The sequence below is a fragment of the Polistes dominula genome, unplaced genomic scaffold (genome assembly GCF_049000335.1).
Source record: "Polistes dominula isolate Pdom_NZ unplaced genomic scaffold, Pdom_raw_medaka contig_15, whole genome shotgun sequence".
NCBI lineage: Eukaryota > Metazoa > Arthropoda > Insecta > Hymenoptera > Vespidae > Polistes > Polistes dominula.
The window spans coordinates 9711863-9735517 of NW_028300915.1; the positions used below are offsets into that span (position 1 = coordinate 9711863).

The window sequence follows — 23655 nt, forward strand, 5'->3', positions numbered from 1 at the left end:
CTATATCGTTTCCCATCAGCTAAAGATATCAGTAAAAACCTACCTCAAGTGTTTAAAAAATTTAAAAATATACGAGTAATTATTGATTGTTTTGAATGGAACATGCAGAAACCGAAAAATTTTAGTCAACAAGGAAATACATACTCCAGCTACAATCTCATAATACAGAATGACTGAATTGAAATTAGACTGACTGAAATTCATTTATTATATTATTTATTTATTACCATTTATATTTCATTCATATTTCACTCTGAAATAATTCTTCGGTCAAAAAAATGTTTTTTATAAGTCCACTTTACCATGTGTTTAAATAGAACTCTGACAGTGTTTGTCCCTACCGAATTACTAGCGCTGCTAATGAGTAATTTTTCGTACTTCAGGAAAATGGTTCATTATAAAACATAATGCTAGGGATCCTATAGGAGGGATGCGCCATGTACATTGCTGGGGGACCGGAACTCGATTTTGCGCGCGAATGATTCAAACATTGAAATAATTATGAAATAATGAATTGCATCAAATACAGAAAAAAATGAACTATATTTAATGATAATTAAAAATTTATATTAAAATAGAATAGGTTACACGAAAAAATTATTATAAATTCAAGCGGTCCCCCAAAATTTTCAGCCAATGGCACATGAGCTGAATATGAATGGCGCATCCCTCCTACAGGATCCCTACATAATGCGACTCAGTGACGCACAATGCCGAATTGTGCTAATGCTTAATTGAAACGTGAATTAGTTTTCAAGTGCACCAGCAGAGTGTGCTAAGTTCAGTGTTAAAAAAAAAATATTCATAGACTAAGCAATCTCATTAATGTATAAATAAAGTGGTATACAATAATAATGATTCGATCAAGCCATTGCAATGTTGACAAAAGTATATTTCTGTCAAATAAGTTTATTTATAATTTTGAATTTTAAAATGAAATTGTACTCACATTTTATATGTAGAATATAAAAAAAAATAGTAAATGTTTATACCTTCATCCATACTTATATTTATTTTTTAACACAGCCTGAATTAACTTTTTATTATTTCCAAAAAACTACGACGAGACGAAAGCTTTAAGAATTTTTTCAACAATAAACAATATTACTAACGATAATATAAATAAAATTTCGATCAATGCCAACTTAAAGAAAAAACACTTGGTTATTTTCTGCTACTGAGTTGGTATCGATTGTACGCATCACGCGAAAGCAGTACTTTTGAGAGTGCTCGATTGTGCGAAGCGTTGCTCTAATTGAAACATTCAACGTTGAGCATTATGCCGCATAAAGCGCTTTAGTGCTGTAATTAGTAGGGATCCTGTAGTAATTGGAAAACCACACTAGATACCAGGAGGGCGATCTATATAGGAAAATAACTAGCAAACGCAACTGGAAAGAAAAGGAAAGATCATTTTCGGAAATTCGCCGCTAGGTTTCGTTATGTTCACTAATGTCAAGTCATATATGTAATACTTCTATATGGACAGTTTCTATAAGTGGAAGCTGTTCCGACTAAGAAAGACAGAAGAATAACACTTTCTCTGTCCTCTGAGGTTCCAGCTCGGTTCTGCGCATTCTTTTGTGCGCAAAGGGGAAAGCAGCGGGTTATTCAAAACAGGAATGTTATTATAAAATTTTTTTTTTAATTCAATGCAAATTTATTTTAAAATACAAGATAATACTGAACAATTATTTTTTTACTGTTTAGGAGAATTTAAAAGAATAATTTTATTAAAAAGAAGAAGTATTTTTGAAATTAAAAAAAAAATAAACCTCACTCAAACTATTTTTGTTTCTTGGAAATGCTTGTAAAAAATTTTAAATTATATCTTAAGTACTTGGACGTGAAAATATTAGTGAAATATAATAAAATAAAAAAATGTAACTAATCGTTTAACTGATACAAGTTTATTTTACACAAAAATTAGCATGCAGTTTGTTAATTTCTTATTGGTTATAAAATAAAATGAGTCTATTATATTTTTGCCGAACATAATTATCTTTAACTGATAATTTTTTGGCTTCATAAAAAAATCTTGTGTTTAAATATACTTCAATAATCCATTTACATAACTGATAACGATGATTATCAGAAAAATTTTGAAGTAAAACATGATCGTTCATTTCTTTATTATCAAACATTAGTCCTATTTTTCGACATATTTCATTTGTAACAATAGTTTTTATATTTTTGTTCAGTAATTCATGAGAACGTTGTCTAATTATTTTTTCTGAAGTCTTACAAATACTAATAACATCTTTCGATGGTATTTTAAATGGTCCTCTATTTTTGATAAGAGATAAAAGAGGCATAGATTCACTTGATTCATCCGAAATTAATTGATTTTTGCAAACAGGACAGAATATTATTTTAGAGACTCTGTGTGAAACATAACCCGCTATATATAGAACAATATTTTCAACAAATGGAGATAAATCCCAGCAATAACGAATATAATCGTGATCCGAAATATCGGGATTTTCAGTGTTTTGAAGCAAATCTGCATGTCCAATTTGGTCGTAACAATTTCTTGTGTTTGATGATACGTGTAAAATGTCTACATTGTCAAAGGCGCAATTACCATTTTCGAATTGTTTCAATTCATGCCTTACTAACAAACGCTTATACGCATTTTTAAATTGTAAAACATTAGGATTATTATTGAAACCTCCACGACTTCTGATAGCGCTAAAAATGTTTCAATGTAATCTTGAGACAGCTTATATGTCAATAAATAAGTCATTCCTTCTTTTTTTAATTGATCATAAAGAGGAAATATATTCCTTAGAGCTATAATCATCCCAATAAAGCCAGTTTTTCGTTTAGTATAAATTAAAGATGTTCCCTTGTCATTACATAAATTAATAATTTAATTTTCAAATTTTAAAGCATGGTCTTTCATTTTCAGATAAGTTTCATCATTCAAAGGGGTATTGAATTCACCCATAGAAAATTTATTTTTACAATTTAACATATCACCAATATTGTTAAAATTTAAGCAAAATAAAGCTGTTTCAGAACTACCTTCGAAAGTCCTTTTGGATTTCTGGATCATCAATTATTTGTAAAAACTTTAAAGCTTTTGACACACTTTCGCTAAGTGTTTGTATGGCTAATTTTACGTTCATTTTATTATTTTGATAATTAACGTGTTTTTTGGTTAACTTATTAGTTACTCTCAAGCCTTCTTTGCATTGTAGGTCATACAATTTCTCAATGTATGACCACAAAATAGATTTATTATCAACAGTTTTGATTATTTTGTGATCTCCAAAAGTATTTCGTATTAGTTTAATCATATGACAGAAATCATAAAATATATAACATTTTTCAGATGTCGCCGGATTAGTAAAGTAAGGCTTAAAATTGGGTCCGAAGTTCAAATTAGCACCTAAAGAATTGCACATGCTTATATTTATAGCTGCTCCGTCAAATGTTAATGAATAAACTTTGCAATTAGCTTTGTGTAGTAGCTCAAATGCCAATCTCAAGATACTTGCCCGCTCTTCACTATTCAATGATCTAACCAAAAAATAACCAATTGGGATTTTCCAATTTTCGTTCATCGAAACTGCCATTAAAACTAATGCATTTTTTGCTGTAATAGGGTTATCATTATCAGAGTAAGCAGAATCTGAATTTTGTACTGTCCCGAAGCTTATGCCTCCATGAAATTCTTTTTTATCATAAATTATTTCTTCTTTTATTGACATTTCATCCAGAACCAAATTAACTATACCGCTCTTCTCTGCACATCGCAATTCAATAGCTTTAAAAGATTCATCTGTAAACCCAGAAGATCCATCCACTACTCTGTACCAAGATTTTATAGTTGATACAGATGGTAAATTGTTATTGAACTTTTCTCGAACGTATCTGTAAGCCTTAGGCGAATAAAAATGTAAAGATAATGCAAAAGAACGGACTTGCGGTGTGTATCCTCTTCCATCTTTAACCTTCATATTTGCAATATTTGTTAAATCTTCTGGCATCATACTCTACATAGAAAAAAATATTATGAAGAAAATTATCGATCTAAAAATTTGACATTTTTTTTTTCATTTCGCCATCTTTCCATTTAAAATAAAACAAACTTAATTTGTAAATAGTGATAAGCGAAATATTTAATATTAGTTAAAATTTTTATACCGAAATCCGCTGAGAAAAGAAAAATAAAGTAAATATGTACAATTGCTACAAATATTTGATGATAAATACCTTATCATAAAACATCAATAAACTAAATTATTAGTTAAATTCGTGATCCATAACATTTGTGTAAAATATTTACAATTTTATAATTATACAATTTATATTAGTTAGAATATACTATACCATTAGAGCATCACCACTCTCATCAGTTAACATACGGTTTTTCTTAAGATGATTTATTAAATCTTGCAAAGATGAAATTTTTTTCTCGAGGTTCCTCGTTTGCCTCTGTAGCTGCTTTATTTTATCCGATTTTTTTTTATCAGTCTCTTTTATTAAAGAAAGGGTTCTTTTACTCCTTTTAGGCGTCGCAAAATCTGATATTGAAATTTCACTAACATGACGAGGCTCGTAAAATTTACGCTTTCGAAATTGATTTGGGGAATCAATTTCATGTGGAACTTTAAATAAGAATAAAACAGTATTAATTAGAAAAATATTTGAAAAATATTAACAATAAAATATAATATTTATTCTCACCAGTATTTTCGTCTTCGCTGATAGGATTTGATTTTGCATTTTCTATAAATTCATTTAAATCAGATTGGTTACAAGAGGCTCCTGGAATTAAAATATTTAACAATATTAAAAAATTAAATTTTTCCATTAAACTTACCAAAATTAATGCTACTATTATTTGAGGTTTGACATTCAGTATTGTCTACTTCAAAACATTTTTTTGGACCTACAAATAGTAGAAATAATATATAAATATTTTTTTTGTTACTATCCTTCTATGTTTATACATAAATCTTATTATTTTACTTTTTTGCAAAGTATTGAGTACATTATATTGGTTGACAATATTATTCTCAGAAAAACATGATGACGATTGATTACTGACTCCATTCTCATTAAATACTTCCGATAGCGGCGTGTTTGGTGGTAATTTACTAGTTTTATCAATACTGAGTGGATTTGTTAAATAAAGTGTAGGAACTGCATTACGTTTTGTAGAAGATTTAACAACTCCAAAAATTTTTGATTGACAAATATCATCAGCTTTGAAATGTCTGGAACATATGCAAGTTCTTTTTACATCATTATTTTCAGTTAATCCACAAGCATTTAGCCACTTCAAACGTATCTCCAAATTTTTCGGAAATCTAAAATTGATCAAATTTAAATATTATTAATAACATAATAAAGGATTTCATCTAAAAAATTAAAAATAATTTGCACTTACTGATGCAAAGAAATATTGTCAGCTCTCGACGCTTTTCTATCACATAAATAACACAACTTCACCACTTTTCAATAACTGATTGTTGGAAAAAGAATATTATTTAAATAAAAACAAAAGTTTTTAAAAATTTATAATTGTTTTTCTGAATTACAATAATAAATATATTTGTAAACAGAATCATAACCACAAAATTATTCCCCTCATTCTTCCCCCTCTATTAATATCATGGGGAATTCTCAAGCATGCGCAACGTGAACCAGGTATCTGGGACAAGAGAGAAAATAGTATATGTCGGCACCTTAATAGTGGGACATTCCTTCCCATTTAAACTGTCCATATAGAAGTATTACATATATGTGTCAAGTTTATAACGTCATATTTTTCATTAACAATTGTTGATAATACTGCATCATAAACAACTGTATTAATGTTTTTTTAATTTATAAAAAGTAATATTTATTTAAAAATGGTAAATAAATGTATTGTTTATGGGTGTACAAGTGGACGAGTCAAGGATCGTAATAAGAATGCTAAATTAAATCAGAGAAATACATCTTTATTCACTTTACCACAGGTAATATAACTTTAATTGATAATTATTAATTACTAATATAAAAAAATGCAATGATGCAAATGGTAAAAAATCTAGTCTTGTAAAAAGTGCAATTTACGATAATAAATTACAATTTACTTTTAATTGAACTTTTTAAATTTAGTTTTCCATCCTTTACTCAACTGCGACTAGGTAAGATGAAATTGAATAGATTTACACAACAAGTTGACGATAATATCTTGGAAATAATTGTAAAATAATAAAAGTTTTTCTTATTGCTATTTTTAACGTTAATTATAAGATTTGGTTAATTTATTTTGACTAACGCGTGAGTAGAATTGTTACATTCCCGCGACAATAAACAAAGTTTTAAAAACCTGATATTAGCCACACTAACGCGCTCTAGTGGCAAAATATCTGTCCCGCCATTTTCGAACATTTGTAATACATTGCGATCGCCCTCCAGTGCTGTCAGATCGTGGGTAAATCTTACCCTCTCCCTGTGCCACTGGGATTGTACACAATGAAAGTTTTCCATGTCCGTGTGTTTGGGATGTCGAGGAAAGCCGAGTGTAACCGAAGTTGGCGGGCACGCCGGAGTGGCACACTATGAAAGCGACTCGTGTCGTCCGAACACATGGATACGAGTCGCTTTCATAGTGTGCCACTTCGTGGCCAACCGCCAACTTCGGTTACAGTGCTTTCCTCGAAATCCCAAACACACGGACATGGAAAACTTTCATTGTGTACAATCCCAGTGGCACAGGGAGAGGGTAAGATTTACCCACGATCTGACAGCACTGTCGCCCTCCTGTTACCTAGGCTCCGTGGTGTTAATCATGTCTCGTTATAATGGATCTCATTGTAGATCATTGTCTCGATTGAAATTATGCTGATAAACACTTCCAATATCACGGAAGTGTTTTTCTACCTATTATCTTACTATCCGACCTTTATCGCAAAACACTATCAGTATCGATTAGTGTTCGGTATCAAATCCTTTATAGACCATAAATCTTATATTTTGTTATTTTTCTTAATATTCAATTTCTGTTAAACAAGATCCTGCGATAAACTTATAAAATAAAATATCATAGAATAACACGTTAAGCGCCACGCGAATTCTTAGGGAAATTCTCGTCAGGCCACAGGCGTTACTTTGTATTGAAAAAATAGTTAAACGTCTGCAGTCACCCGTGACGGACGCGGCCTAAACAAAAGTCGTACTTTACGAAAATTTAAAGTCGATTTTCTCGAAAACAAAGCCTCAAACGAAAAATTGTTATTCTATATTTTCGATTTAATTTTCATGTAGAATCACCACCTTTTCGCTTGTACCACCAGTTACCGATCATCCTGTATAACACTGATGAAAATTATTTTTCATATCGTTTTTTTAATACGTCATCGTACGCCACCTGCAATGATAAGAAATGGCGAATGTGTGATTTGTTAAAATGTTTGTGTAACTAATAAATATATATTAATATTATTTATTTACTTCTCTTAATAAAAAAACATTAAGTAAATTTTCATTGAAAATATTCAATTCTGCAGTAACTCTAAGTATTTAAAAATACATCAATATCAACGAGATGGATAAAGTACCTTTGGATGACGAACCCGCGGTAAATTTTCAAACAGCTACCTTAGAAATTGCTAAAGATCCAGAAAGTATCGATGGTAAGCTTGAAATTATTATTAATAATATTATTATTATTTTAATAAAGAATGTGTTAAATATTAAATAAAATATATATTTAAATTAATAAATTTTCATATATGACTGAATATATTTTTATGTATGCTATCTAATCTATTTAATTATTATTACTATTATAATTAAAATAATTTATACATATTTATTTCAATGCTGTAGTATTTGTTTATATGTATAACAATTATATTTAAAAATATCATATATATATATGTAACATTTTTACAATTTCATATTATTTACATTTCATAATATAACCTATATATATATTTAATTATTAAAAATATTTTATAATAATTTTCAATATTTAGAGATATATTTAATCTAATTAACAAGAAATATATTTTTTTATCTTAAGAGTTAACCACTGCAAAATTAGATACAGAAGATAGTTCTAAAACCACAGAACAAGTTCCATCTATTAAAGATATTTCCTACTTTCCATTTAAAAATGTGGACGTACATACTTTCTTTACTGATAGAAAAGAAGTGGTTGAACGCGCAATAAATGATTGCCAAGAATTTTTGAAGGATGTCAGTAGCAATGACATTGTTGGAAGCTGGCTTTTAACTGAGTAAGCATTACTTATACATAATTATTTATTATAATAAATTGTGATATATATTTAATATTTTAATAAAACAATTATCTATGTAAATGTATAGGTAAAGCATACAAAAATTGATACAAGTAAATTGCATGATTTTGCTAAATATTTAATAAATAAAATATTTTTTTATAGAATCAGTTTGTGGGATACCGAAAAAGAAAGGCTTGTATTGCTTACAAGTACATATCTTTACTCTGTGAAATATGATTTTATTTCATTAAAAATATTGGAGTATAGTAAAATACCTTTAGCAAATCTTGACACGGTAGTTATAGGCGAACTGATTTATCCTATATCATCCCTTGCCCCGTAAGTTTAATGGAAACATAATATTATTGTTCTATTAATGTTAAAGTGCTACTATTATAATTAAATGTAATATTCTTCATTTTATAATATATAAGAAAAATAAACTTTTTATAGACGATTAAATGGTTTGGCAGAAGTAATGTCATACGTAATTAATTGTGCCGTACGTCAAGAATGGTCATCACTCACTACATGTTCCAATCTTACTCAATTTGAGCCTAGGTATATTAATAGAGTGAATGGAATTTCATATTCACTTTAATTATAATTGTTCGCTTTTCATTATTGATTATATTTAACAGCTTTTGTGATATTTATATATATGTATTACATATCATTTATAAAAATCTTTATTATACATAGCAAATCATATAATTATATTCATCTAATAAGAAATGTCGCTTTTGTGTGTTTTTAAAGAGTTGTCTTATATGTGCCAACAAATGTGTAAATGTAAGTTCTGCTATTTTTATATTGTGTTTTGTGTATGTCTTCTATGATTTTTATAATTGGTTATATTTTTGAATTGTACTTTATAAATTGTTTGCATGTTTTATCGATGTTTTATATACTTTGTAGTTTTATGAATTGACAAACATATAATATTTAAAGATATTTAAATTTAGAAAAAAGAGAAAAAAGGTTTGTAAAATTTGAAATTGAATCATATTAACTAGTCTTCAATTTTCAGAAAGCGACATATGTTAGGCACACGATTAATGTGGAATAAAGGTCATCCGCTATCTCTAAGTAAAAAGTGGAATCCATTTGCAAAAAATATACCATGGCTTACGTATGCGAGTCATCCGTTATTTTGGCATAAAGGTAGATTAAGATAATTTATATATTTATATAAATTTTGCATATTATCAATAATAATGTTGCATATATAAAAAAATAATTGATGATATTAGGTTCTGAAATGGACAAGACAAAATTTGACGTAGAAGCTATGCATGCAGCAATTTTAAGTTTATTACCAGAAGAATGTAACATGGTGACTGGACCTATAATTGTAGAAAATTACTGCGGTATTGGTGCATTGGTACATAATAAAAATGCTTTAGGTTTTTTCAAGGTTCGAGGTAAAGTAAGTTTTTAAAAAAAACGTTCCAAAATTTATGTATAAATGTTTAATCTAATTCAAGTATTGCTAGAAGTATTAAGAGAACTTAATGCTATATAGTTTGTCCTACTATTGTCATTGTTCTACTATTTTTACATTCTGTATTTAAATATCTCATTATCTATATATATTTTAAATCAATAGAATGCTACTATTTTACTACTAGTCACATATCTAATTTTTAATAATTTAATTGCAATTAAATGATAGTTTTTATTTTAATAAAGATATAAAACATACAATGGAAAAAAAGAATCTAATATGTATATACCTTTTAATATCCAAATTATTTATACACTTTAAATGTACTTGAATATATAAAAATGTATACATATTTTAAGCCTCTATGGGCCAGTGTTACTTTCAAGTGACATGCTAATTTTTCGGTATTTTACTAAATAATTTTAGTTTTTTTTAATGAGATATATACATCTTAATTCTATAATATCTAACTAATACCAATATTCATGACAGTTGCTATTACCATCAACCTGAAAGGACAAAATAAATGATGGGTAAGCTGTCAACAGTAAAAACAAGCAAAACCATTTTTTCCAATTGATATTATTTGTGCTTCTGTCGGTTTTTATTGAATAAAAAATTATGTATATAATTGTTCTAAGTTTAAATATCAACAATAACTTTTTTGTTACATTTTAAATATCATTTTATTACTATTTTTTTATGATACAGTTCTGTTACTTTGAAGTAATAATGGCCTATAAGGCCTATAAGTATTTCTGTATATTTAAGATAAAGCTTGTGTGTTCTGTCAAATGTCGGAACAAGTTGAGGAATTTGTTGAACAATTCCTGACCATGTTTATCAGTTCTATTGTGGAAGAGCTATAAAGATATCAGAGGAATAAATTGTCACGAAAGAAATGAATGATATTTACTTAGTTTACACCGGTCGTGTATCCGTTGATAAAATTCAACGCATTCTGTAAGCCCCAGAAATTAATATAATTGATTGACATATAAAACTGACATTCCATTTTGTTTGTCAGAAGCACAAAGGAATCTGTAAGAAAAGAGGGCGTCTTGTTTATTCCAAAATAGATAAACAAATAAAAATATAAAAAGAAGACCAAATACAGTACTTCCAGTACAAAACGTCCGAAAAGATTCAATTTTTTTGGACAATAGGAGGATGCTGCAAAAATCCCGGGTATAAAGGAATTCTGAAAATAAAATGTTCAAAATGCAATGTATATTAATATTTAATGCCAACTAATGGTGCAAACTAATTCGTAGAATTTCACACGCTTAAGTTTTTATATGTAGAAGTGGAGACCTTATGGACCGTTGTTACCTGAAAGTAACAGTAAAGGGTATAGCCGGATAAGTATGGGAAATCTGCCCCCGTGGCTTTTTTGACTCGCACTTGGGGGATCGATTTGGTGTCGAATAAAAATAATTCATCTCAAATTTTAGCTTTTACTCAAACGGTTCTCGAGATTTTCAAAAAAACCTGTTTTTTCGATTTTATTTTTTTTTTTATAGTAAAATTCAAAACTAATCAATGATGATTTTTTTTCTAGTTCTTAGGTGTCCAAGACATGAAAAAAAGTATGATCATAATATTTTAACGAAAAGCCGATTTTTGGCGGACGAAAGAAAATTAAAATCTTTTTTTTTTTTAGCTTTTTTGGAATATGTCACGCACCAAAACTCGTCAGAAAATATCTTTTATACTCCTCTACACTCAGGAATTTTCTTGAATTTTTTGAAGTGGTGGAACAATATGAAAAAAATTAAAAATTCATTTTTTTCTAAAATCTCAAGTTTTAACTAACTTATATATATATATTTTTTTTGAATTTGGAACAAGACTTGATTCTTATCTTGATCTTACAAAAAAAATAATTGCTGCCATGAATTCAAAAAAAGATCAAGAGAATACTTTAGCCTTGGAGATAGAAACTAATCGTTGGGCCAGAAGAAAAGTTCCCTTTGCAATAATAACTTCAGAGCAATTAACTGGCTTTCCAGAATTATCAGAGAAAGAACTCAAAATTCTTTTCACTGGATCATATCAAATGTCTCAAGCTGTATCGTATTTAGCTGAGATGATGGATAAAAACGGAATAATTACATTCCATTATTTAAAAATTACACCTAATGTTATAAAGTTCGAAGTCAGATCTTGACATATTAATTCGAAGACATATCGTTGTTTTATTGAATATCAGCCAGATAAGAACGATATTTCCGGAATAACTCGATATTGTTGTGATTGTGCGAATGGTAGACGCACCCCGCATAACATAAAAACTTTCTATAAACTTTCTAAAACATTTCTTGAAAAGCTTTAAACCTTTCAAAAAGGTTTTTAAAAAATCTTTCTACAAGGTGAAAATATCCGCGTTAAGAGACTTGCAAAAGATTACTCTATCAGTAAAATATTTTAGAAATATTTTTGTAAAATATTTTATGAATCTTTTTCAAAATATTTTAGAATGATGCCTGCAAGGTGTCTGAAAGATTTTTTGGAAATATTTTACGAAACTTTCGCTGAAAGATTTCAAAACTTATCGTGTTATGTGGGACTGTTGGATGTTGCTCTCACATTGCTGCTATCATATATTATTTATCTTACGCTCGATATTTGGCGAAAATTGTAAGACTTGCTGAGATCCTGAGTCGCCTGTTCATCGATGAAAAAATTAGTGTCGTAGTGAATGAAGACAGTGATGAAGACTAATATAGTTACATCTTTTATTATAATTTTTATTTTTGTTGCATAAGGTTTAGAATAATATCTAACCGTATAAAAAATATATAAGTACCATTTTTAAGTGTATTTTCAATAATCAATAACCCTTCTAATTACGTTAGACGGAATATATCTTAATTGTTTTATAATAATCTTTATGTTTATTTCTGGCAAAGTGTATTTTGAGTGAAAAATTTTTTCACATTTTTTTTAACTAAAAAAAATATAAGTTAGTTAAAACTTGAGATTTTTCTGAAGAAAATTCACAATATGATAAGTGCCCATCTGGCGATGATACCTGGCGTTCGTATCAAAAAGCAAAAGCTTATAAAACTTTTGATTTTTATAAACATAAAAATTCAATTCCTGTAATTGTTCAAGAAGTAATTAAACCGGTGTACGATAGATTAACTGATACCGATTTATTGGAACGTTATTTGGAAGGATATACCCAAGATATCAGTGAAAGTCTGAACGCTGTAATTTGGTCTATGGCTCCAAAAGTACATTACAATGGGACAAAAATTATTGAAATTGCATTTATACACTATAAAACATACACTATACTAGTGTATTATATATAATACAATTATTAAAACTAGAAATCGGCCTAAATGCGCTGCAATTAGTTGAAAAGTTGGATTCTCAACGAATATCTATAGCTGACATAAGAGCGCAACGGAAGACTAAAGAGGCCAGAAAATTAAAAAGAGCAACACAAAAGGAATCAGAGGACATCACAGCAATAATAGAAGACCTCATGTACGATTCAGGAATCTCAAATTAAAAGTAATTTTAAAAAAATGTGATTTAAAGACGCTTACGTCGTACTTTTTTCTTTTGTTTTTCTTGAAACTACTTTTTTTTTAAACGGTGTACACGATATTTTAAGATTTACTCAACCGATTTGTTTGAAAATTATAACAGTTACACTTCATAGGATTGTCTAAGACCTCATAGGACCGTTTTTTGATTGGGTGTCATGTTCAAAAGTTATTAATTTTTTAAACTCAAAATTTCAAGAAAAATTTGTATTTTTTTTTCAAACAGCTGCTATTTTTACAAAAAAATTTTCTTAATTTTTTTCCCTCGATGAGATCTTAACCATTACTTTTCTTATTATTAAACAATTATTATTTTTTTTAGAACATCTGTTAAGACTTACTGTAAAAGGTGGCGGTGGATCTGTATTGGTACGGAGTGCAATGACTATAAACGGTACGGGCCCTATTCACCACGTCGAAGGTATTATGAACAAATTTAAAAAAAAAAAAGATCTAAAAAACAAAATCTAAATATTGTAAAGGATCAGTTAATACCATTTGCTGACTAGTATATGCCACATGATTGGATTTATCAAGCAGATAATGATCTGAAACACACTGATATATACATAATCGGTTTTCAATACTTTGAATATTTTTGTCGCATACTTTACAATAAAGACAAAAACTAATCAAGTTGAATTCTTCGAGTCTATTATTACCATAATATTTAATCATGGCTTAAAGTATACTCATATGATGTATATATAAAGTTGTTATAAACATTAGCGTATAATTTTTATGCATTTATTCTTTTATTTTTTAAATTTTATTTTATTTTAAACATCTATTTAAATATTACTTTTTAGTTATTAATGTACAATTTGTAGCGTTGTTTTTTCATTAGATAGAAAAATTAATATTCGTTGAAATATAATTACAAATATAAATAAATTTATTTTTTGTATCAAACGTTGATGATTATTAAAGCGAGTATTTCTTATATATTTATCACTTTTATAATATATACTAATAATATTGTTGAGAAAAATGTATAATTTATGTAATATATAATAAACCAACGATTCATCGACGATTTAACAATACTTAGAGTTGATAAAAACTACCCATTTCTAATATATAATAAAATTTATTATTTCTTTTAATTTATTTTTAGAATTATTGTGTGTGTGATGTGCGTCTTCTTTTTTATTTTTATAATGTTCTTTACCTATTTTAACAGGATCATGTGATTAACTCCCTCTCCTTGTTTTCTATTTTTTTACTTTGGTAAACTTATCTTTCTTTTCTTATTTTTTATCTTATCTATTTTTCTTGTTCCAGATTTTCATATAATACAATTATATAGAATAGAATTTATTATCATTGGTTCTTATGTTGTATTAAAATTCTTATTTATGATCTTAAATAAATAAATATATTTATGAAATAATGTATATATTATTTTCTTGAAATGAAATAGAAATACTGATCATTATACAAGAAATAATGTGTATTCATTTAATTATATTTGATATTACTGAAATTCATAATTTACGTAATAAACATATAATAACATAATTATTATTATTTATATCATCACTATGTGTCGGAAATAATCTCATCGTATGATTCATATCTGTACGATCTTACTTTCTTTAATATTTTATATATCTTTTCAGCTAAATTTTTTATCTAAATTTTTAACCCCTTAACGCACAGATTTTTTTTTTAAACAGGCTAAAAAAATCAATTTTTTTTATGTAAAAATACACACTTTAGAACATTGTCTTGGCAAAAAACTAAAAAAAAAATACAAAATGAATCAAAATTTTTATCTTGAGTGTGTACAGTTTGACCTGTTTAGCGCGCTCGAATTAACTCGAGCGCACAAATTAAGGGGTTAAGGCTTGGAAATGTAATATAATTTATTTAGTTAAATTATTTCTTCTTCATTGCTATACTTAATATTAGATTTATTATTGACATTGATTGCGTATTTTTATCAAAACCCGTCATATTGATTATAAATAACCTTTAAAAATTCTTGTTTTGTTTTGTTATAACATTAATTTGCGTTTTATTATTATTATTATTATTAACTAGCGTTAGGAACTGGAAAGTTCATTGCCACGAATACCAAATCCCGCCAGTGTTCCCGTTCTTGAGCGCTACTCCTCCATTTGTGGTTTTTGTACCCCATTTCCTTAAGATCCCTCCTAATATTGTCCTCCTATCTACGTTTTGGTCTATCCAGTGGCCTTTTCCCGTTAGGTATACCGATCAGTATTTTATGCGCTGTTCGTTCTTCACCCATGTGCGCCAAGTCGCCTGCCCCGATTAAGATCGGCGTGATTTTACGACGTTAATAATGCCTGGTTTGTTATACAATCGGTGTACTTCTATGTTACGTAGTATTCTTCATTCGCCCGTTTCTTCATCGCGTTTTGTATCGAAGATTTTTCGAAGAACTTTATTTTCGAATACCCTAAATTTCTTTTCGTCTCGTAATGTAAGTGACCACGTCTTTACCATAAAGGACTACCGGTAGGATGATCATTTGCGTTTTATTATGCAAATTAAAGTCAAAATGGCAGTCCTACCGAAGCAACCGAACCGATCGGACGTGTTTTCCCCAGCTCTGCTCGAGCGCTCTACGTGTTTTATCTCCTACCGTTATCGCCCCTACCATCATATCGCTATGGTGTGGTGTATCTTTGCATAGCGATAGTGCCTATACGTGTGGGTCGACGACTATGTGTACAGCATGAGTTATCCTGCCCGCGTCAAGAACAATCCTCCAGACAAAGAACCCATCAACATGAATTTAAGAAAAGAATGGAAAGTAATATCCACGACAGAAAAAAAATCCACCAATATGAATTCAAGAAACGAACGGAAAGAAATATCCACGACTCTTCCATCCACCCAACCTACCAAATCATATGCCACAGCAGCAGCAATCAACATGTTCCCAGGAAAAGACCAGGCTATCATAATTGAGGCAATTGAAGATGCAACCATTCAAGACTACGCAACCATGGTTGAAAACATTCTCAGGCCCCAAACAATTCATTTTCGAATATCCAACAACAGAATATGCATATACCTCAACAGCAAAATTACAGCCACAAACTTCACAAATAAGCATAAAACACTAACCACCAACAATATAGCCACTACCGTTAGACCTCTTATAAACTCATCTCAAAGAATCATACTATCCAATGTCTCTCTTTCCATTCTGCACGAATTCCTAGAAAACCTCTTTAAAAAAAAACAATATCAGACTTACCTCCAAAATGACCTCTCTGCGAGCTGGTATACAAAACCCTAGTTTCTCCCACGTAATGAGCTTTAGGAGACAAATTTACGTTAAACCAGACGACGCAAAAGAGGTCCCTGAATCGTTCATGGTCACCCACGAAGATACTCAGTATAGAATTTTCACCGCTAACGATAAGGTTATCTGCTCCTTATGTAAGCAAAAAAACAGCAGCAATAGCAAAGACGGACAGAACACAATTCATCAACTTCAGCAACATTGAACCAAAATTCTCTCCCATTACCACTATGGTTATAGAAGACCACTTAATTACCACCTTTAAACCCCTCCCAAACAAAAGACCACTATCTGCTTCCTCAACCAACCAAACAGATGTAGATGAAGCGGCCACCCTACCTGAAATCAAAACCATCTCAACAATTCCTGGAGATGGAAATATGAATTCTTCCTTGGATGATGTACCCTTAAAAACAAACCTGAACAAAAAACCAAAAAAAAGCTCACTTGCGGCGAGAAACATTGAGAAAATAGATGAAATGTTAAAGCCAGCCAAAGCAACCCATAAACGACCCAAAAAATAAATTCATCCTCAATTACAACCAATTTAAAAACCTAATAGAAAATACCTACAACAACAAAAAATCCTTTTGACACCCTAAAGGAGTACACCTCAGAAACGGAATCAATAATAGACATGATCAGAGAAGTACGGACCCTACTAAAGGAAAGAAGCATCAAAAACAGACTACACCGCCTTGCTAAAAAATTGGAGAAAGAAAGAAATCCTCGCGAATCTTTTGACTCCGAATTCGAATCATCATAAACAAACTTAACAACAACCAAATATGCCTTTACGCATAATACAGTAGAACCTTAACGGTTCCTACAGTAGATTAGAACACTTACAAACATTAACTAACGAACTCCAAACAGAAAAAATCTGCCACAAGGAAACAATTTTAAAAAAAACGACAACTCAAGGAAACTGGAAAACCTTAAAACCTTCTACAAGAATCGCAACCTCTATCAAGCATCACATCATCTTGTACGGCAGAAAACTCACTTCAGTCCGACAGAAATTCTTTACGAAATCCACCACTAAAGACAACCTAAATTCCATAACAACTATAATAAATTTACTAAAATATCTTAAGCAAACTAATATGTATAACAAACTTTAATGCATAACTCTTATGTCGCTAATAATCCCCGAGGATTGATGCAACATTAAATAAAGCTATATAAAAAAAAATCAAAATGAATAGTTAAAATATATTTACGATTTTTGTAGTTTTGACCATCAAATTTGATTTTGTTAATTTAATATTTAAATATTCGTTATACTTGCATTGTAATAAATGTAATAATGATAATAGAATTTCTGTACTTAAGTATATGTAAATAATAATTATTAGCAAAAGTATAATATTTTTAATCTATGATTTTAAACCTTTATGTTTTCGTTTCATTCTTGCATATGGACCAATTTCAGGATCCATCACAAAATCATATAAAACAGATGTCCAAGAATCATGTTTAGGTAGATCATCATAAAATTCAGATGCAATACGTTTCACCTAGAAATAAATAAGAAATAAATAAATGTATATTTCTATAATTATCAATTTTTTTTTGTTTTTGTGTAAAAAGATAATTATACTTCAGGTAATCGTGAACCAGGTACAGCAGGAAAATCATGGTGTTCGTTATGATAACCAACATTGAATGTTATAAAATTTAAAGGTCCGTAGTAACTATAAGTTTCAAATCCCTTTTTGTACATATAATGTTCTGATATAAAGTGACCTGCTACAGGATGTAGTCCCATTGCCATAAGTGATCCTCCAATTAAATATATTAATACTTTGCCACCTGATATATATACAAATATACATATTATAATGATTTGATAAGTATTAAAATCGTATAAAAATACTTTCAAGGTCTAGTGTGTTCTTACCAAAAAAATACCACAAAATTGCATCAAATATTAATTGTACTATTAAGTTAATATACTCAAACATTATTGGTACTTTTGGATAAGTTATTAAAGGACGAAAGGCATAAAAAAATGGTTGCAAACATATCCAACAAAATTTGCCAAATGTAGTACAAAATAATTTTGCTTCCAATAAAGTTGGTAAATCTGTATCAAGTTTTTCATCTCCCTGATACTGTACATTTAAAATATATTATTTTTAATCTTTTATTAGCATATAATTAAATTAATCAAATGAAAAATTCTTACCCGATGATGTTCCAGGTGATATTTCTTAAAACTTATTGATATTGGTATCCCTATTGGCAAATTAGTAAACAGACCAAATATTCTATTGGCCATAGGTCGAGCATGTCCGAAGGCAAGATTATGTGATATTTCATGAATGGCTAAAGTATGTAAGCAACACGTATTAGATTTCAAAAAAGTATATAGAGTATTATTAATAGTTTATTTCTTTTTGATTTATTTACTTACCAAGCATAAGAGAATGATTAATTATACCTCCAAAACAATATGCCATTAGAAAAAGTTTAGGATAACTTAAATCTTTTACAATAAATAAAGATAAAAATTGCACTAAAACCATTCCAGTTACTATCCATTTAAATTTAGGATCGTAGCCAAATAATTTTTTTATTTGTGGATATTTTTCTGCAATATAATAAACATGGTTATATATAATTTGAACACAGTTCATTATAAAATAAAACACACACGTATATATGGCATATGAATATAAATGTTTTTCCATCCTTTAAAATGATAAAATGTAAATTTTTTTAAAAATGATTATTATTAAAGATAATCGATGAATCATTTTGCAAAAAATGTTAGACAATAAAGTTCATACAAATGAAATTACTGATAAGAGTGTCACTTACACCATTGTCAATCTACACATACACACATATATATTAAAATAATGGTTGTAAGGTTAGATTTCGTTTTTTACCTAATATTATTTTACGACGACTAGCATGCGGTTCTTCGGTGTAAGTCCATTCAAAGTCTGTTCTCGAGACCCTTTGTCCCATTTTGTTTTCTTAACGTAAACTTTTGCGAATAATAAACTATTATATTTGCCGGATAGCGTTTCATTGAATTTTCTTATATATATCACGCTGGCACGAGATATGAATATTGACACGCGCGCACATGCGCGCATTTCTTGATTAAATAATAAAAAATCACAGCTCAATCGGTAATATTGATTGTTTAACTCATAATCAATTAAAAACGGGTACGAGTAATTATTAAACCTGAATGTAAGAATATAAATAGATTATAGTAACAAATAAATTTATAAAATTATTTAATAATTATTGATATTTTAATAAGTGTAAGTAAATGCCATTTATCGATTAGTTTAAATTTTGAATTTGAAATTTAACAAGACGACTATCGATATATATTGTTTAAATCGAGAGTATTCGATTATTATCGAACTGTGAATATCGAGATTTAATCCGATGGTTGATCATAGAGACACTACACATAGAGCAGCAAGCCAGCATAAAACCTGTCGACGAAATAAAAAGAGATAGAACATGGGAGGTTGATGTTGTCTCTCTCTAACTTGCGCTGAGCGGCGCATGCGCATTAGTCTGCTGGTAGAGGTTAAGGTAGCTGGTATCGTATTCTTACGTGTACGACAAGCACGACAAGTCTAATGCGCATACGCCGGTACCGCATGAGTAAAGAGAGATAACATCAACCTTTCGTTTTTTGCTATATTCATGCAGAGACATTTCCACTTACACAACCGCCTATGGTTTGTCTACTCTATCTGTAATATCTCTATATGGAGTAAATTCAGTGATCCCATTCGTACGATAATTATCGTCACGTCACATAATTTGAAGCATTGTACGATCGTAAATCCGACTTGTACGATAATTTTACGATAATTCGATATGTAAATATAATTTTCGATATGTCTCGATCTTGTTTTTGTTTCGATTGTGCAGCGCAGTGCTCGCTCAGTGCCTCCTATTGCCCTACATAGTCGCATAGTCGCATATCCCGAAAAAGCTGAAAAAAAGGAAAAAAAGGAGATGACAAGTTAAAAAGAAAAGGTCATTAAGTCGCGAAAATATACTTTTGTATACATACTTTTTTTGCACTTTTGTATAAAAATTGCATTAAAAAAAAATCTGAAAATCCGGCGGAGAAAATCTTTTTTATCTTTGTTAACCTAGTGTTAACCTAGTCAAAACTAGTCAAAATTTTTTTCCTGTGCGTACGATAATTTTTACTAAGAACCCGATAATTTTACGGCACTGTGTCGATCAGCAAGCAAAAGCTTCTGGGATCACTGTATGTGGTTGACACGTTGAATAACGTCAACGATTTATAATGTAGTAGTATGTGCAAATTATCGTCAATTTAATAACCTTAACGCTATCGTTGAAAGGATTAATATTATTTTATGATAAATGATACTCGAAAAAGATTTGTTTAAAGTTTCTTTCGTTACAATGTCAAGGTAGATTAATTAATTTTACATATTAGGGGAGGTTAGGCTATCGTTAAGCTGTCGTGCGATGTAAATTTTGGAGGCCTATTTAATACCAAGTTTCTTTTGAGATGCCAAAATTCAGGATGCTTCCGCGCACATCGCGGATCGTTGCACTTTGTTCCGCTGCGAATTTTATTAATGCAGCCGATCGAGTTATCATGCCGATAGCAATCGTTCCTATGACCGATGAATTTAAATGGAATCTTCATTGGCAGGGTTGGATATTATCCGCTTTTGCGTTTGGTTATTTTACTAGTCAGGTATGGAATTTAAACAAACAAAAATGTCATTAAGTTAATACTCGAAGCGCTAGACTCCCTTTAATATACACATTTAAAAATTAATTATTATTTTATCTAGAAATTGAGTTATTTCAAATCTTTATCAAGTTCTAGCTAAAATTTCTAATAAATTAGTCGGCGCTTTAAGCTTTAACTGATCTATAAATGATGTTATACGACCATTTGAACTATCTTATTGTGTTAATGTTAATTAGATTATTGGTGCAAGTATAGTAAGTCGTTTTGGTTGTAAAACAGTACTAATGTTGGCTGTTTTATTATGGTCTATAAGTACCGTAGTAACACCAATCTTGGCACAATCTGTTCCATTGCTTATCATCTGCAGAGTTATTCTTGGTCTGGGCGAAGGATTAGGTAAGAATTCTTAGAAAACTTTACAATATTCATATGTCGGATATATAACTGTGAATGTTTTAGGCTTGCCAGTGATATTTCATTTATTTGCGCATAGTGTACCTATAGAAGAAAGGTCAAGAGCGTTTGGTTATCTCGTAGCTGCAGGTTCTGTTGGTCAAGTTGTTGCATCTGTTGTAAGCATTTTTTAAATTTAATTATTATTATTCGTAATTATCTCTAACAAGCATTAAATTATTTTATTTATTATTATTATTATTATTATTATTATTATTATTATTATTATTATTATTATTATTATTATTATTATTATTAGATTTGTCCTAATTTGTTCTGGCAAAGTGGATTTTATTTATTTGGTATTATTGGAATTGTATGGACTTTGTTGTGGCTATTATTATATCAAGAAACTAATTCTCAGGATGAAATTCCTCTCTTCGTACCAAAGGTAAATTTTTTATTACATTAATAATTTATTTTTATAAATAACATTTTTTTAATTTATATTATTAGGTGACACAAAATAGAAACTTACGCTGGACTGAATTTATTACCCATTGGCCTTTATGGGCTTTGTATATAGCACATTTTGCAATGAATTGGAGTAATTATATAATTATGCAATGGTTGCCTACTTATTTGACGAGAAATATATCTGCTAATAAAGAAAGCATAAGTTTAACGGCACTTCCATATATTGTCAATTCTCTTGTTGGTATCGGTATGTATCTTACACGCGTATTTTATTTTTTTAAACAGATGCATTTTAAATAGATGCATAGGGTATAATATATGGGATAAAATTTTTTTATAGTTGCCGGACATAGCGCTGATAATCTTATACAGAAAAGATGGTCCGTCTTATCTGTAAGAAGACTGATGACAAATATAGGCTTAATAGGACCAGGAGCGTTTTTATTAGCATTTTGTGCAGTGGATAATTTACTCGCTGCAGTAATGTAAGTATTTCTAAATAATTTTATAAATATATATTTTAGTATGTTCTAATAATATATACTTTTTTATTGAACAGTTTTATTTCTATATCAATGGGACTTTGCGCATGCAATTCTTCTGGACATCTCAGTAATCATGCAGATATAGCACCAAATCATGCAGGCATTACTTTTGCTGTATCAAATACTATCGTAAATATACAAGTTTTAAGTTATTCATAAAAGTTGATGTGTCAAGTAGTTAGTATCAATATTTTTATATAAATCAATTAATTAAATTTTTTAGGCCACTATACCTGGTATTCTTTGTGGTCCATTAACGGCTGAATTAGTAACTGCTTCTCATGGTCGATGGATGCCAGTGTTTGTATTAGCTGCAGCAATTAATTTCACAGGTGCTATAATATACCAAAGCCATAGTTCAGCACTTCCAGTATTGTGATATGATCAATTATAGGAAAAATTATCGATTGTTCCGTGAAAAAGAATAGCTTGTGATGTTTATTTGGATGTGTATATTTGCATTGAGATTGTAGTATATAAAAATTATATACGCAGAGATATATAGTTTCAGAATCTTAGCATATATAGGTCCGACATGGCATATATACATTTATTATATTACATAGAAACCACTGAAAAACATATCAAAATATAAGAAATATATATTTTAACAAACTCGAAACACTATAAATAAATGCAGTGTGAAAAGTGTTTAGTGATGACTATTGTAAAAGCGATGAAGACAGTGCCATTTTTGATGCATAAACTGGAATTGGTTAAGACTCATGACGAACATGTATGAATCTAAAATAACATACATAATCGTCTTTAATTTATGCATCATAATAACACGAATTAATAGGTAACATTTTGTGATATGTTCTGATATATATATACAAGATTTTAATTTTGCACATAAAAAAATTGTATATTGTGTATAAGTCGATAATGTACATAAAGAATGTGTTTTAAGATGCAATTTTTATATATACAAAATAAAAATTAAAACAAATAAAAAACACCAATTCTGTTAAA

The 23655-nt window shown here is 29.3% G+C and overlaps 3 protein-coding genes across 7 annotated transcripts; 2 read left to right on the forward strand and 1 right to left on the reverse strand.

Annotated features, from left to right (window-relative positions):
• The first annotated feature begins 5714 nt into the window (after positions 1-5714).
• On the forward strand, positions 5715-11234 carry LOC107069587 (tumor protein p63-regulated gene 1-like protein). 4 transcript variants are annotated; one of them, XM_089170172.1, is made up of 7 exons: positions 5715-5975; positions 7512-7637; positions 8030-8246; positions 8415-8591; positions 8706-8813; positions 9283-9416; positions 9506-11234. In XM_089170172.1, the coding sequence occupies exons 2-7, from the start codon at positions 7550-7552 to the stop codon at positions 9691-9693; spliced, it is 912 nt and encodes a 303-aa protein (XP_089026298.1). In that variant the 5' UTR covers positions 5715-5975; positions 7512-7549; the 3' UTR covers positions 9694-11234. The 4 variants fall into 4 exon arrangements, with proteins under 4 accessions (XP_089026298.1, XP_089026297.1, XP_089026299.1 ...); XM_089170171.1 differs by lacking the exon at positions 5715-5975 and adding an exon at positions 6534-6727; XM_015327030.2 differs by lacking the exon at positions 5715-5975 and adding an exon at positions 6749-7413.
• A 2897-nt stretch (positions 11235-14131) lies between these two features.
• On the reverse strand, positions 14132-19660 carry ifc (delta4-sphingolipid-FADS-like protein ifc). Of its 2 annotated transcripts, none has more exons than XM_015327031.2 (6): positions 19440-19660; positions 18962-19138; positions 18734-18873; positions 18446-18659; positions 18146-18357; positions 14132-18062 (listed from the first exon to the last, which is right to left on the reverse strand). In XM_015327031.2, the coding sequence occupies exons 1-6, from the start codon at positions 19519-19521 to the stop codon at positions 17922-17924; spliced, it is 966 nt and encodes a 321-aa protein (XP_015182517.1). In that variant the 5' UTR covers positions 19522-19660; the 3' UTR covers positions 14132-17921. The 2 variants fall into 2 exon arrangements, with proteins under 2 accessions (XP_015182517.1, XP_089026294.1); XM_089170168.1 differs by lacking the exon at positions 19440-19660 and adding an exon at positions 19204-19330.
• A 482-nt stretch (positions 19661-20142) lies between these two features.
• Positions 20143-23641, forward strand: LOC107069590 (uncharacterized). Its single transcript, XM_015327032.2, has 8 exons — positions 20143-21265; positions 21502-21661; positions 21725-21837; positions 21978-22109; positions 22175-22382; positions 22476-22620; positions 22695-22809; positions 22904-23641. The coding sequence occupies exons 1-8, from the start codon at positions 21074-21076 to the stop codon at positions 23057-23059; spliced, it is 1221 nt and encodes a 406-aa protein (XP_015182518.1). The 5' UTR covers positions 20143-21073; the 3' UTR covers positions 23060-23641.
• Positions 23642-23655: the final 14 nt, after the last annotated feature.